Below are 15,401 nucleotides of genomic sequence, written 5' to 3'. Positions count from 1 at the left end.
CTGTCCTCCTTTAAGAATCACTGGTAATAGAACAAAACACTGGCTGTTAAGTGAGAAACGAGCGTGACTGTCAGGATTTTCAGGGGCATTGGACAAGGTCATAGAAATTATGTTTTCCTACAGCTTCACTATGTGATCGTGGTACAAGCAGCTTGCTGTGTTGCTGGAGGGCAGAGCAGCTGCACAACCCCCCACCCCTGCAACACACACACACACACACACACACACACACACACACACACACACAGAATCTAACACCTAAGAATGACACTGGAGAGTGCCATTCAGCAGTAAATTAAATACAGGCCGCATTACACACAGTATATTAACAGTTTAACTGCCCAATAATAAACTGAACACTGCAATTGATGATACAGACCTGTTACTGGCTGCTTTAAGAACAACACATACAGTGTATAGAAAACAGGATTAAAGGTCTCTGGATGTCAAAATGATGTCAGAAAGATGTTGGGTTGTGTTGATATAAGACGTTTGTAATGTTTTTTTCCCCATTAAGGGATTTTTTTTTTTTGCTGTAAAGACAAAGCAATATTGTATGCCGTTAAGCTCTCTGAGGCAAACTGTGTTTTGTGATAATGGGCTTTATAAAAAAAACTGAATCAAATTGAAGTGAATTGTAAGATGTCATCTGTCTTTAGTAATTTATGTTAAATTGACGTTGGCATTAGACATTGTCCTGACATTGAATATTGGTCACACGGCATCACAATCAAAATTTGATCAAATATCAAAGTTGAAAGATGTTGGTGGCCAGCTGAATTAATGTGATGGCAATCTGCCCACTACATGTGGAACTTTTCAGGCTGTTGTCAAAGATTTTTCATATGCTGCCCTGTGGAAAGCAATGCATCCAAATTTGTAAATCCCACGTATTTTGAAAGGATGATGGCAGTTACCAGGAAGCAGTCCCGTGTGCTTGTAAGGAGGCAGGTTGGGGTGGTGGATGGGTCACAAAAAAACTGACTTTTGCCAAGGACTTTCCCCTGGAGTTGCTTGTTTGGAACCGTGTACATGGTACATCCTCACCATGTTTCTTTTCCTAAACCTAACCTCTGCAACTTTACGTTTATCACGGTACTGTACATTAGGGATGTAACGTCATTAGTGGGGCGCCAATTTGTGGGATATCTCATGAGCTGTTGTGCATGCATTTTTTGTAGGATATCATACAAACTGTTCTATGAGACTATGTTGAAATTTTGCAGAACGAAATAAGGCGCAAGAGAGAAACAGACTAGCATGTAAACTTTTCAGCATGTACAAATATTACAGGGCCACAGCATAAATTTGTATATATTGTTATTGGACAGCACATGGACACTCACCCTCCTGTGATTGGACTGTGAACTTATCCCACAGTAGTGGTACCGTGAGGTACCATGGTACTACAGTACTCCAACATTATGGTATCATATGTAGGCCTACCGTGGTGTTTTAGTACCGCGGTCTACCGTTGGTACCAGTAGACCGTGCAACACTACAAGATAACTCTGTCCCTGTATTCCGGGATCGTACCCTTTATACAGAACAGCGAGACAACATAACGGTGCAATATTACTGCCCTGAAGAGGCAGTGTAAAAGGGCACTTGGGTGAGATGCCTGTCATGTTGCACACTACTGTTTAAGACCAATAAACAACAAAATCAGGTGTTTTTTAAAGAGGCATCACTGCATTTCCAGCAGCTTTTTAGCCACAAAAACTGGCTATTTTAAGCCAAAATGTGATCTTTTGTCTGTTTTTGTGCCTAAATATAACCACAGCATTGTAATGCATGTAATGCATTCAGTGTACCTGCTACCTATTCTGCTATCTGCAGAAACACAAAATGCCAAAAAAAAATTCTGCAGATGAGGTTGCATAAGAGCAGCGACTGAAATTAAAAGGCTCCCTGGAGGTTTGGAAAAAACATCAGAGTTTTGGTGGTTCTTTTTAAAGTAGTTTACCAAAAACCGTTATCCACTGATATCATTCTTATCAGTCACCAACAGCCAGAAGCTTATTTTGGGTTTCATAGTGTTCTTCATACTTACATACTTAAGCTGTTTAAAATAGTTAGTTAATGTTACTGAAATTAAAGATGTATTGCTATAAAACATATCATGATTAATATTTTTCAACAATATAAAGAGTAACTTGAAACCAGTCTGAAATTTAAAAAATCATTAATTTCTGTTTCTAACTATAGAAATGCTAATGGTTACAATGGGATGTCTTAAACAAGATAGAACAGCCCATTCTCATTCCGAAGACCTCAGATACCGCCATTTTGTCAGTGATTTTAGTGTCAGGCACCAATGCAGATGCAGGATACTCAGCTCATAATATGTAGACATGAGAGTACACTGACTAAGCAGCAATATATACCGACTTTGGTTGAGAACGTGTTGGATAGAAGCATTTGAAGTTTCATTAGTTCATGCCTTAAACAAATATATCATTAAATAAATGTTGCCAGTTTGTTGATTTTTTTTGCTATATTTCCTGATGAGCCACAGATGTAATCACATTCCTCTACCTTTAACACTTTGATGGGAGGATGACATTTATGACCACTGTAATTTTGTAAGTGTTAGTACTGACCGTATACAAGCAGCTCTCAACCACAGCAGGTTCAGGGACCAGGCCAGGAAAACAGCGGGCAATGTAGCGCTGCAGGATGTCAATATCAGACCTGTCAGTTTGCTTGTCTCTCTGGTCTGGGTCGGTCTCACTGCCCATATGGTAGCATATCTGCACACAGAATGACATCATTATTTCAGTCTTGTTCACTATGAGCTTGGAAGCCCTGCAAACTTCAAATGAAAAGCAGCAGTAGTTTGTTCATAGTATATTATACGATCCAACTCAGAAGTACTGGTATTTGATTTTCGATAATTTCATGTTTTTGCATGCTCATATTTACTTCTAGCAAAATTTCATAACTCATTTTTTGTCTTTGTGTCATTCCTGCCTTGATGTACTGCCACCACCATCATCATTTGCATGACAATAACTCCCAACAGACACGGACTGGAACTCCTTAAGCACATGTCCACTGCAAACCCACTCCTGTTTAAAGGAGCAGGTGCACCATGAGCTCTTTACTCTGTTTACCATTCAGCAGCCCCCATGCGGGATTATCATGTCATGTTACAGGGAAGCAAAGCAAGAGATTCTTCAACAGCTGTAAGTAATTCCATGAATCCATAACCTTTCTTGTATTGACAATTTTACAGCTGATGTGCAATGAGTTGCACTCTCAGTAAGAACAACATTAACGTTAATGTTTCTGTGCTGTTTAAGGTTTGCTTATATCAGTCATATTAAACTGGAAACATAATACCAAACACACACACACACACACACACACACACACATATATATATATATATATATATATATATATATATATATGTATGTATATAAAATGAGTCATTTGCAGGGGATGTGATGCTCAAAAAAGGCATCCACTTATTTACAGACACCTATTTCCCAATGTGAGTCCATGGGAAAGTCTTCTTGGACCTACTGGCATCACATGGGAGACCCAGAAGTTGTGGGTGGGTAGGTTGGTAGGTAGGCAGACCTTAATTATCATTGCACAAATAAAACAAAATGGGGTAGCTATCCTTGCCAGTGCAAAAGGGCAAAGTTGAGAGCATGTTTATACAATAAGATAAAAGAATTTAACGATAAAAACTAAGTAAAATACAAGAGCACAGTTTGGCCAGCCTCTCTCTAACTGGCTTCAAAGTTCAGCGCATTTCCTCTAGGCCTGATCCTATTTTACTAACTCTGTCATGTTGTTTCTACTGTAGCCCAGAGAGGACAAACCAAACACCGGCTCTAGACAGGACCATTTGCATTTTTAGCATCGGCTACAGTAGTTCTCCTACTGTACAAGCGGGAGAAGTTTTAGTTGGTTGTAATCGGCAACTTCAACACTAGATGCCACTAAATCCAACACACGAGACATTCAGGTGTGCAAGAAAACAGTCATTAAATGAAACTAATGCTTCAAGTTGTCCTCCTCCCCCTAATCCACACCAAAATGCTCACTAAATCTAAACGCAGGGCCTCAGTAGCCTGAGTCGGAAAAACAACTCTTTTAAAGTACACAGCAATATGGTATTAAGGCAGAGTCCCACAGCTCTGTTTGTGCAGTGCTGAATGAGGCTTTTTCAGGGAGTCATTAGTTGTTTCATGTACAGCTACAGATGATTTGTTTTACACATCTATGTTACTTATTTAGGCCCCTATTGCTAGCTTCAAAGGTAAGTGACAAAAGGGAAGGAGGAGTGACTGTCAGACACACACTCCACACTTCCAAAGCTGCTTTTGTGTGCTGCTCCTGTCAGCCAGGTCTGACACATACAGTGTCACCAGAGACTAGAGGCACAGCGAGGAGGCTGAGGATTTAAAAGAGCTGCAGTTTTTTATTTTTATCTACAGGATTTTCTGATTTAGAAAACTTTCAGTCAGGTCCATGCAGTAAAAATAACAACAAAAGCAAACTCCTCTCTGCTTCATTCGGGGTTTTATTTCAAACTATGTTAATGGTCATACAGTAGCTCTGGTGACTCACTCGTGTCTCAGAGTGAATAATGTGACGTGGCATCACCATCTGTCCACCCCTCTCTTCCATGCATGTGTTCTGCTATTAGGCTGTGAGCTCCTGCTGGCCTGCCATAATGCCCAAAATAGAGATGTGCCATCAGATGACATCAAAACCAGCACAACTCCCACAACTAATCTAATGTTGAGGGAGGACAAATCATATTTTACAGTTAATTTTGCAGCATTGCTTTTATTTTAAAATGGACTGAAATTGTACCACCAGTTATATGGTTCCCAAAAGTAACATTCTGAGCAGAATGATGTGATCACAAATTTGAGTTTCAGTGATTTACTTTTTTGATTTTGGAGATAGTTGTTTATTCATTCATTCATTCATCTTCTAACCGCTTCATCCTCTTGAGGGTCGCGGGGGAGCTGGAGCCTATCCCAGCTGACATTGGGCGAGAGGCAGGGTACACCCTGGACAGGTCGCCAGACTATCGCAGGGCTGACACATAGAGACAGACAACCATGCACGCTCACATTCACACCTACGGACAATTTAGAGTTATCAATTAACCTAGTCCCCAATCTGCATGTCTTTGGACTGTGGGAGGAAGCCGGAGTGCCCGGAGAGAACCCACGCTGACACGGGGAGAACATGCAAACTCCACACAGAAGGGCTCCCATGCCCGGGATCGAACCGGCAACCCTCTTGCTGTGAGGCGAGAGTGCTAACCACCACACCACGTGCCGCCCCTAGTTGTTTATGTTTATTCAAATTTTTGGACTTTTATAGACCACAGGAATAACATGTATTAATTTTGAAAATTGGTATAGTTTCCCTTTAATTTTAAAATAGCACAAAAATAATTTCAAACATAACATACAAATCACTGCATCAGGCTTTCCAATCCTGGAGAAAAACCTTATGCAGTTTGCAAAAACATGCTACTTGAAAAAGTTTTATTTTCCAACTTCACAACCACTGGGGCCAATTATCAGGAAACTTGTTGCATATGTCCACATAAGTCACTTATAATATACCCTGGAAATTTCATTCAAATTGGCCAATCAAATTGTTTGTCTTGTTGTTGAATAATAACACTGAATACTGTGTAAAAGTATTTTGAAATTGATAATAGTTCCAAATTATTGCATTGGCCTTTCACAGAAGTTTGACTATAAGTCAATGGCAGTTTGTACACCAAACTTTTATCAACTTGTATTTTTAACTAAGCTATTGAAGCCTGTGCTCAAAAGCTTTCTGCAGTTGACCAATAGGAAGTGTCAGTGTTGCCAGCACAGATTTGAATGTAAATGAATAAGCATCTGTCCGATCATCAAAAAAACCTGTTGGTTATTCTTAATGTAGGTGTTGTAAACTGTCAAAGGTCTTGGTCCTACCCAGCTTTCCAGAGATCAGGTCCATGCTGGCCTAAAATCTGGAATTGCACCTTGTGGCTATATTAAATTTGTTTCTTTTTGTATTGTTTTTCAGTCAAAAGCTAAATAGGGTCATTTTGATAAATCATACAAAAAGTATTTCTACATTTGAAATATGTTACTGTTTGCTGGTTAGCAAAGCACTTTTATGGTTAGAAGACACCACACACTATGGTAATCTTTCAGAAGTTAGTGCTTCAGTGTATGCATATATCTTAATTTGATAAAAAATCTTGCTTTAGTGCACACACAGTACTTGTTTAGATGCTAATACTGAATAATGAAGTCAAATGATCAACTAGAAAAGCTAATAGCTGAAATTGCATCATAAAATAAATGATCATTAATAAAGTCTACTTTATGTTATTACCATGAATATTTGAGGGGTCTGTACAGACTGTAGAGTTTCTCCTCTGTATAGTCACACTTCAGGGTTCAGTATTGTGACATACCTTCACCAGGCCTGGGTACTCGTTGGATGGAAGGCCATAGATGTGCTCTTTGGCTTCCTTGCCCTCAGTCGTCAAGAAGCAAGGAAAGCGTTGCTTCACGTTGTATGATCCAGGAACCTTCTCTTTCCAGTAGCACACGTTAATCTTCACCACCTGTAGTATCAATCAGTTCAATTCAATCAATTTTATTTATAAAGCCCAATATCACAAATCACAATTTGCCTCACAGGGCTTTACAGCATACGACATCCCTCTGTCCTTAGGACCCCCACAGCGGATAAAGAAAAGCTCCCCCAAAAAACCCCTTTAACGGGGAAAAAAATTTAGAAACCTCAGGAAGAGCAACTGAGGAGGGATCCCTCTTCCAGGATGGACAGACGTGCAATAGATGTCGTACAGAACAGATCAACATAATACATTAACAGTAATCCGTATGACACAGTGAGACAGAGACAGAGAGAGATGCAGGACAGACGGTAACGAAACCAGATAGTGAAACCAGGAAAACTATTAGTACCAGCCAAAGTCCAAGACATCTGGCTGTCACTGAAGACTAAGTAATTGGCCACAGTATATACTTTGCATGAGTTTTGATGCGCAAAAAATCCTTGATTGAAATTCAGAGGGTTTCTTAAGCACTAGCTGCAACAAAGTAGCTAAATATGTTGTTTGCCAGTGCCTACTAAAACTGTTAACATATGACCATGAGAAAAATGATTGCAATTCTTCTGGTCATGAATACGTAATAAATATTGAAAGTTTAGAGTCTATAGGGGCTTAGAACATTATAATGGAAAAACGATATGATGGCCATTCCCATGCTTGATTATGCTTCTTTGGTTGTTGCAGCAATTTTTGGGTTGATACAATTTATTACCCAGATTTGGTGCTAAACTTAAGCATTTTTGACCACTGGAGAATTGATAAAAATGCTTAAAATCCCTCCAAAATGCCACATTGAGATACCAAAACCTTGAGGAATAACAAAGAAAAATCCATTATTATGTTTTTGGTATCAAAAACTTTTAATGTTTGGAGATCTCTGTGAGAACTGCATTTTTAGGTTACTGGATGGCGAGCACCTCTGTTCTGGAAAACTGCTGAGAAACAACCTTATTGTCAATATTCCCATGCCTGAGGTCTCTAGTTTGTGGTTGTAAAGTTTTATGAGGCTGGTATTATCCCAGAGGTCACAACAGGTCATTTTATTCAGTGATGTCAAGTTTAAAAAAAGTAGTCTCACCACAATGAAATGGATACTATGGGGACTAACACATGAATTCAGTTGAGCTCACTGAATCCACAAGAGTCTCAGCTTTTTCAGCTATACCCAACTGCAGCAATTCCAAGACTGTTTAGGGAAGCCAGTATGCAGAAATATTCAAATACAACAGGCAAAAATAACAACTTTGCACTGCATAAGAAATAAGGCATGCTTTTTGCCAAAAACTGCATGGTACTAGCAGAAAGTGGGCATGTCTGTAAAGGGTAGTCTTGTGGGTATCCATAGAACCCATTTTCATTCAGCTATCTTGAGGTTCATATTGACTGTGTTTACAAGGTCTTTAGTATCCCGGTTTTGAGGCTTATCCCGGCTTTGAGCATATCCAGTATCCCGGCTTCTATCGGAGTACTCCAGGTGGCAAAACCGGGTTTCTTGAAACCGGGAAAAGGGCATAACCCGGTTTCTGAATTCAGGATATGGTGTTTACATGCACAAACACAAAAACAGGATACTTAAAAAACCCAATCAAAACCGGGATACTAAAGACCTTGTAAACACAGTCAGTGAGTTGAAGGGCCCCTACTGAAATTAGTAGGGCTGTAGTCAACAAAATAAAATCTTGGTCGACTGAAGTCGTACATAATCTTCAACTAATTGATTAGTCGTGGGGAAAAAAATCTGCACATTATTTTTACTTCTGCGGTGGTGTGTCTGTGTCACTCTGCAGTTACACCTCCAAAACGCTGGTCTGCGGTGGAGGACTGTGTTAAGTGCTGTAAAGTTTAGTTGATTCAAAACACACATTAAATATGGCTTAATAGAGACAATTTCAAACACAAGTACACAAATTGGCTTCACTATGAATTGCAGCACTGACAGACAAAGACTTGTCTTTATCTGGACACATTTCCCCCACCAATACAACATGCTAACGTTATTAGCACAAGTCTATGGCATTTTTATAATCTTTTGCACTTCTCATATAAAACCAGGGACAATAGCGACATCTAACAAAGGTAACGGTACATAATTTGGCTCCATTACAGCTCACAACATTTACCGACAAAACAACTGTCTTATACTAAACATGTTTTCCAAGCAAATGCAACATACTAACGTTATTAGCACAAGTCTATGGCATTTTACATTGTATAAATTAGCCTAGTGTCTAGCGATCTTTTCCTCTTCTCATATAAAACCAGGGACAACAGCAGCATCTAACAAAGGTAATGGTACATAATTTGGCTCCATTACAACTCACAACATTCACCGACAAAACAACTGTCTTATACTAAACATGTTTTCCAAGCAAATACAACATGCTAACGTTATTAGCGCCAGCCTATGGCATTTTACATGGTATAAATTAGTCTAGCGATGAGCGGAGATTTCCTCTGCTCATATGAAGCCAGGATAAATCCCTGAAGGATAGATCACACACACGACTTAAAATGCTATTTTAGTGGAGGCTTTACTGTCTTCACAATTGATTGATTGATTATCTGTGAATCAAAAGTAAATACAAGCTTTGTTTCCACTGAGGGAAATGGTTTCAGTATACAGAAACAGACAGGAGGTCTGTGTCACTGCGTGCCCACCCTAACGCTCGGTGGGTGAGTTCAACGTAGTGTAAACAGCGAGGGTGTTTTGAAAACACCCCCATTTTCACAGGTAACTTAGCCTGTCCCCTCCTGCCACAGGAAATAATGGATTAATCCTGGAAAGCTGTTAATGTAGCACTTCTCTCCTTATGAAAGTAACACGGCGATTATTCGACCAATGAGAATTTGGTCGGACGAGAGCATATCGACAATCGACCAGTTGACCAGGAGACTACAGCCCTAGAAATTCGCCATGCCAGTTTAAAATTTTGTCTAAATTTGCAGCATTATTTAACCCCCTATCCATTGACAAACTAGCATGACAATGAATACCAGGGGATTCTTCAGGTCTTCTAGTTTCATATGATACCAGGCTCACAATTTTTCAAGTCTGTCTGACACCACCTTACAACAATAGTCAGATTTAATATTTGCTGTAATAATTTCTCTTGTTCACACCGGCAATTCAAAGATCCCTTCCTAAAGGATAAACTTTGGCACTTTTTTTCCCAGAATGATAACTGTAGATTCAGCTCAGTGGCCATTGTGCATTTTTGCAAATACCTTACATTTGCACATTTCATACATATCAGATCAATGTATCGTAAGTGACATGGTATAAGCTGACTTTGTCGACGGGAGGTGGAGAGGATCGATGGTGTGTCACCTATGCGAGATGCCTGCCAAGCTGCAGACAACTGCAGACCATTTTTCAAGACCAACAAACAACAAAAGAGGTGGTGACTTAGTGAGTAGTTTCTGTCTTTCCAGCAGCTTTTTAGACATGTAAAGCATTTTTTTTTACCAAGACATTGCTGCTCCTCCAGCTGGAATTGGGGGCCCCCAAACCAGGTATTTTAATTCAAAACATGACCTCCTAACTGTAACCAAGTGGTTTTTGTGCCTAAACCTAATCACATGGTAACCACAGCACTGATGAAACATAAAGTTTCAATGTATTTACTACATAATAAATAAATGTATTGTATCCGTGGTTTGCAAAACACAAAATGCCTTTTTTTCCCTTCTGGCAACCGGGTTGGTAGATTGTTGTTGTTGTCAAGGTTAGAAGAAACTACACTGACTGTTGTTAGGAAACAGAATTTATACCATGGTCTGGGTGAATACTCAGTTCTGATTGGCTGCAGGGTGTCCGTTAAAAGGTGTTATAGGACAGCTAAAAAGACGTTCCGGTCAAATTGCCTGATGACAGGTTCTAAATTATTGCGCTGGCTCAGCTGCTAGTTTGTAACCACAGCAACGGAGACTCAGAGCAGAGGCAACGGATTACAACGGGCATCATGAGTGATTTTATCATTTGATTTCATTTATTTCGTGAATTTGATAATTTTGATGACAGCCTCCGGAGCACAGCTGTAGGTCGGCTCTCTGACGCCAGCCTGGAAACTGCGATCATGACCGTCACAGGACATCGGTGTGAGAGCAGCCAGCAGGCTTATTGGGCTCAGTCAGTGCAGGAGAGACGAGACTGAAGCAACATCTTGTCGTCTCCAAATGTCCAAACAAGCAGTGCTCAATCTGTCAATCTCCGTCCTTCAAATGCCACTATGATGGACATACCCATATCACTTTCAAATTTCACTATTAATGGTAATGTAGCATTTAATTTTAAATAGGAAACAATCGTTAATTTGTTAATGTGTTTATATGATTTAATCTCGACTACTATATGCTTATGAATTATTTGTTGCAATTAAAAATGATTTTGACTAGCCTACTATTTGGATGTTGATTATTTGAAACAAATTTTCTTGGGCCTATAAATGAACGCCAATGAATCATGAAAGTAATATCTCAAGGTTTTTTTTGCACATCATCCTCTGACCACCAGAGTCTGTAACACACAAGCGGTAAGAAGTGCACTGGCTTTCTGAAATCAAAATCATCTTTTGAATAATATCTCGTAACTGTTAAACACATTAAAGCATAAATAATTGATTTAATATTCATTTCTTTGGTAAGTGACCATGGTATAAGCGGGTTAATGCCCTTTGAGGTGTCCATTATCAGGAATTAATGGACTTCGCGGAAGCTCCACTTCGCGTCGGACAGTTCACGACTCCGTGTCATCCATTAATTCCTGATAATGGACACCTCGTCAGGCATTAACCCTTACGTAAACACGCTGTGTCAACCTCCCAGTTAGGGCTGCACGATATATCGTTTGAACATCGCCATCATGATGTGCTCATGTGCGGTAGTCACATCGCAGGACATGTTATGTTTTCTCTTTTTTTAGAACATGTAAACTTTTGTTTTGCTTCAGAAAAGCAGCTCTGAAGAAAGCTCCTTGCTCCGCTCTGCTCGCCTCTCTCTCTCTCTGTCTCTCCCTCTCTGAGCACTCTGCAGCCCCTCCCCCTCTCATGCACACGCTGCAGTCACACACTGAAAATGAGCGACATGCAAGAGGGAGAAACAATTACAGATGCCTTTGCCAGTGTAGCACCTTGCAATAAAAAGTCCAAACGGCATAGAGAAATCAAAGATGCAATAACTTTTCACCTCGCTAAAGACATGGTGCCAATCTACACAGTTGCCAAACAGGGGTACTCCACCCCCATTTTGTAGCAAAACACACCTAAAATGACATACCCAAATTTAAATGACTGTAGCTTCTGAACCGCTCTGACTACATGCATGCATGAGGTCTTGCCAGAAAGAAAACTCTCTCAAGTTTCTTGTGAAAGTACCAGAAACACTCTAGGTGATACAGAGACAGAGTAATGAGCCTCTGAAATCAGTAAAAAATTGAAGATCAAAATCACATTTGAGCCGGCTGCAGTTGTTGCCAGGTTAAACGGTCCGTGCAGTGAACTAACGAGGCGGAACATAATTGCCATCACTGCAAACTCTGAATCCATTGCAATGGTTCAGCATATTTACGTATATATAAACGGAAGTCGGAAACAGAAATTTGCCTCCTCCGCCCAAATCAAACCGGAATGCCAAAAAATCAGGGGTCTGCCCCCAGAGGCTGTATCGCTGTCTGCCAGAAGTCAGACGCCAAATACAGCTGATGGGTTCTGAGAATGGATCGCAAGTAATCCATTAACTTTTCCTGTTGAAAAACAGCATGACATGGCTTGTCACCACTCATCGCGATTTTGGACTTTGTGTGTTTAGGCTGCTCTTGTGCGGAATACAGAATGAATAAAAGAAAAACAATGTTATTTTTGAAAAGTCGAGAGCTTCCTGAATCCGGCAATACCAAACATCATATGGTTTCATGAGGTAGTGCACCTGGGAGATAGCATTTAACAGAGGAGGAGGGGAGCAAGGATGTCGGCATCCTGGCGGAGTTAGAGAGGTTAAAAACATGATCCGCTCCACTTCATTCACAGATGAACCCCCTTACTTTAGAATATGTCATGTTAAATCATTGACCTTAGCCTGGATTAACAGAAGGGTATTATATGAATGCAATGGTATCATGGTGAGTCAACCTAATTCTTTCCAAATAGAGCTATTCAAGTCTTTTGGTGAAAATTCTTGTATTTTTTAATATCGCAATATATATTGCAAAAAAAATTAAAATCCCAATGTAAGTTTCTTTCCAATATCGTGCAGCCCTACTCCCAATGATGTTTTGCAGTGCTAATAACAATATGCTGCATCTGCCTTTGCCCCTGACAGATAAGTGTCATGATCCTGTTTTTTCTGTTAAGTTTTGTTACCCATTTCATGTTCACGTTTTGTGTCTTGTCTTGTACTTCCTGTTTTATTTTGAAGTGTTCACCTGCCTCTCCTTGTCTCCGTAGGTTTTACTTCCTGTCTGGCGCTGTCACACCTGCTCCCTGATTGTTCCTCCCCAGCTGTGTCTCATCAACCCCCATTACCTCATGTATTTAACCCTCATGTCTTCCCCTGTCTTGTTGCCAGTTCGTCGTACTTCACAGTCCTCGTCCCAGCACTCTATCTTGTCTCGTCTTGCCGGTAATAACAGTTTTGTCTTTTGATCTAGTTTTTGCCTCACGATTTGGATACCTTTGCCAGCTCTGATTGTTATTCTGTGTACCGTACCCTGCCTGTCTTTTGAATAAACCTCGTTCTTGTCAACCGGAAAAGAATTGAGCCTTTGTGTCCTTTCCGAGCCACGTTCATGACAGCACGAACTGGCCAGATGGACACAGCTGATTCCGATCCGGTTCGTCAGGCTCTCCGAGCTCAGGGTTAGAGGCTCGCCCAGCAGGACGAGCAACTGGCTTCTCTGAGCTCTGGGTTGAGGGAATTGGCTCTACGTCAAGACGCTTTGATAGCTACTCTTGACTCTCAGGTCGGAAAACTTGTTGAAAGATTTGATAAGCGCTTTCCCTCAGCGGCCGCGCCGGTCGCTGCGAGTAACCCACTTCCGGGTTTGGCAGCGGAGGCGTCGCTTCATGTTAATGATAATGTGTTTTGTAACCAGTTGTCTCGTCCTGAACGTTTTTCAGGCGAGTCAGGTGATATTCGGCCTTTTCTCACACAATGTGAACTACATTTTGAGTTACAGGCAGCCTCTTTTCCCTCTGATCGGGCCAAAATTGCCTTTATTATTTCCCACCTCTCGGGGCGAGCAGAGGTGTGGGCCACAGCAGAGTGGAGCCGCCGATCTACTGCCTGCTCTTCACTCACAGAATTCGTCAGGGCCTTGGAACAGGTATTCCAACACACTGCACCTGGTCGTGAGGCATCTAGATCTTTGATTAAACTGAAACAAGGCAGACGTAGGGTGTCAGATTACGCTATTGATTTCCGCACCCTGGCGGCTAAGAGTGAGTGGAACGCAGCTGCACTTATGGATGTTTTTGTTCAAGGACTTTCAGAAAACATCAAGGATCAACTGGTCTCGATCGATCTCCCAGAGGATCTCGACTCACTCATCGCGCTCTCCATAAAGATTGACAAAAGATTGTCTGAGAGAGAGCTGGAGAGGGGCCGCTTCCGGGTTCGCCGCCGAACAGGAGTGGAAGTAGTGATCCCGCTGATCTCCCCAGTTACGTCAGGCCTGCTGCCTCCAGCCTCATCCCCGCGGGAGCCCGTTCTGAGGAGCCCATGCAGCTGGGACACACTCGTCTCCCCGCGGAGGAGAGGCTTCGGCGACAAAGGGACGGGCGGTGCTTTTACTGCGGGCAACTGGGGCATGTGGTGAGTGACTGTCACGTCAAGGACGCCAAGATGCCTGTGAAATCTGGAGTCAGGGTGAGTCAAAGTCTGCTTCTCGACAATCCTGCCCATCTCAGAATAGAAGCTACCTTCAGATCTGAATTTGCCTCCATCTCTGTTCCGGTATTCATTGACTCTGGATCTGATGCAAACTTAATACACCCATCTCTCGCCAGGAGCCTCCACCTAAGACTTTACCGTCTCCAGCGACCCCTAGAGGTCAACGTGGTGGATGGCAGGCTGTTGGGCAGGATCACACACCGGACTCAGACAGTTAAGATCACTTTACCTGACTCTCACTCTGAAGATCTCAGCCTTCATGTTTTTCAGGCCATGACTCACCAGGCAATTTTTGGGCATCCATGGTTAACCCGAGTTTTGATTGGGTTTGTGGGAGAGTCTCGTCATGGGGACCTGATTGTCGGTCCAAGTGCCTCCGGAGAGAGACAGAGACCCAGGTACTTAATGAGACAGGCTTGGCTCATGTTCCCTCTCATTACCATGACTTAGCAGAGGTATTTAGCAAATCTAGAGCTAAGTCCTTACCTCCTCACCGACCCTATGATTGCTCTATCGAGCTGTTGCCTGGTTCAACCCCCCCAAGGGGAAGACTGTATTCTTTGTCTCCTCCAGAACGTAAGGCGATGGAGGAGTACATCACAGAGTCCCTCGCCGCTGGTATCATCCGGCCATCATCGTCTCCAGCAGGAGCGGGGTTTTTCTTCGTGGACAAGAAGGACAAAAGTCTACGTCCCTGCATCGACTACAGAGGTCTCAACGACATCACGATTAAGAACAGGTATCCTCTGCCACTAATATCATCTGCATTCGAGCTGCTTGAAGGAGCCAAAGTGTTCACTAAGTTGGATTTACGCAACGCCTATCATCTCATCAGGATTAAGGAGGGGGACGAATGGAAGACTGCCTTCAATACCCCCACTGGTCACTACGAGTA

General features: G+C 41.7%; 1 protein-coding gene across 1 annotated transcript in view; it reads right to left on the bottom strand.

The window, feature by feature from the left end:
- pipox (pipecolic acid oxidase) overlaps positions 1-15,401 on the bottom strand; it is a 90,610-nt gene that overhangs the window by 30,178 nt on the left and 45,031 nt on the right. The window contains exons 5-6 of the mRNA XM_049576813.1: positions 6,458-6,610; positions 2,604-2,753 (exon numbers count right to left, since the gene is read on the bottom strand). Coding sequence (XP_049432770.1) covers positions 2,604-2,753; positions 6,458-6,610 — 303 coding nt within the window. The remainder of the gene's footprint in view (positions 1-2,603; positions 2,754-6,457; positions 6,611-15,401) is intronic.

The sequence above is a fragment of the Epinephelus fuscoguttatus genome, linkage group LG5, assembly GCF_011397635.1.
Source record: "Epinephelus fuscoguttatus linkage group LG5, E.fuscoguttatus.final_Chr_v1".
In the NCBI taxonomy this organism is placed as follows: Eukaryota; Metazoa; Chordata; class Actinopteri; order Perciformes; family Serranidae; genus Epinephelus; species Epinephelus fuscoguttatus.
The sequence above is the reverse complement of the archived record's forward strand: the minus strand, read 5'-3'. Positions and strand labels throughout refer to the sequence as shown.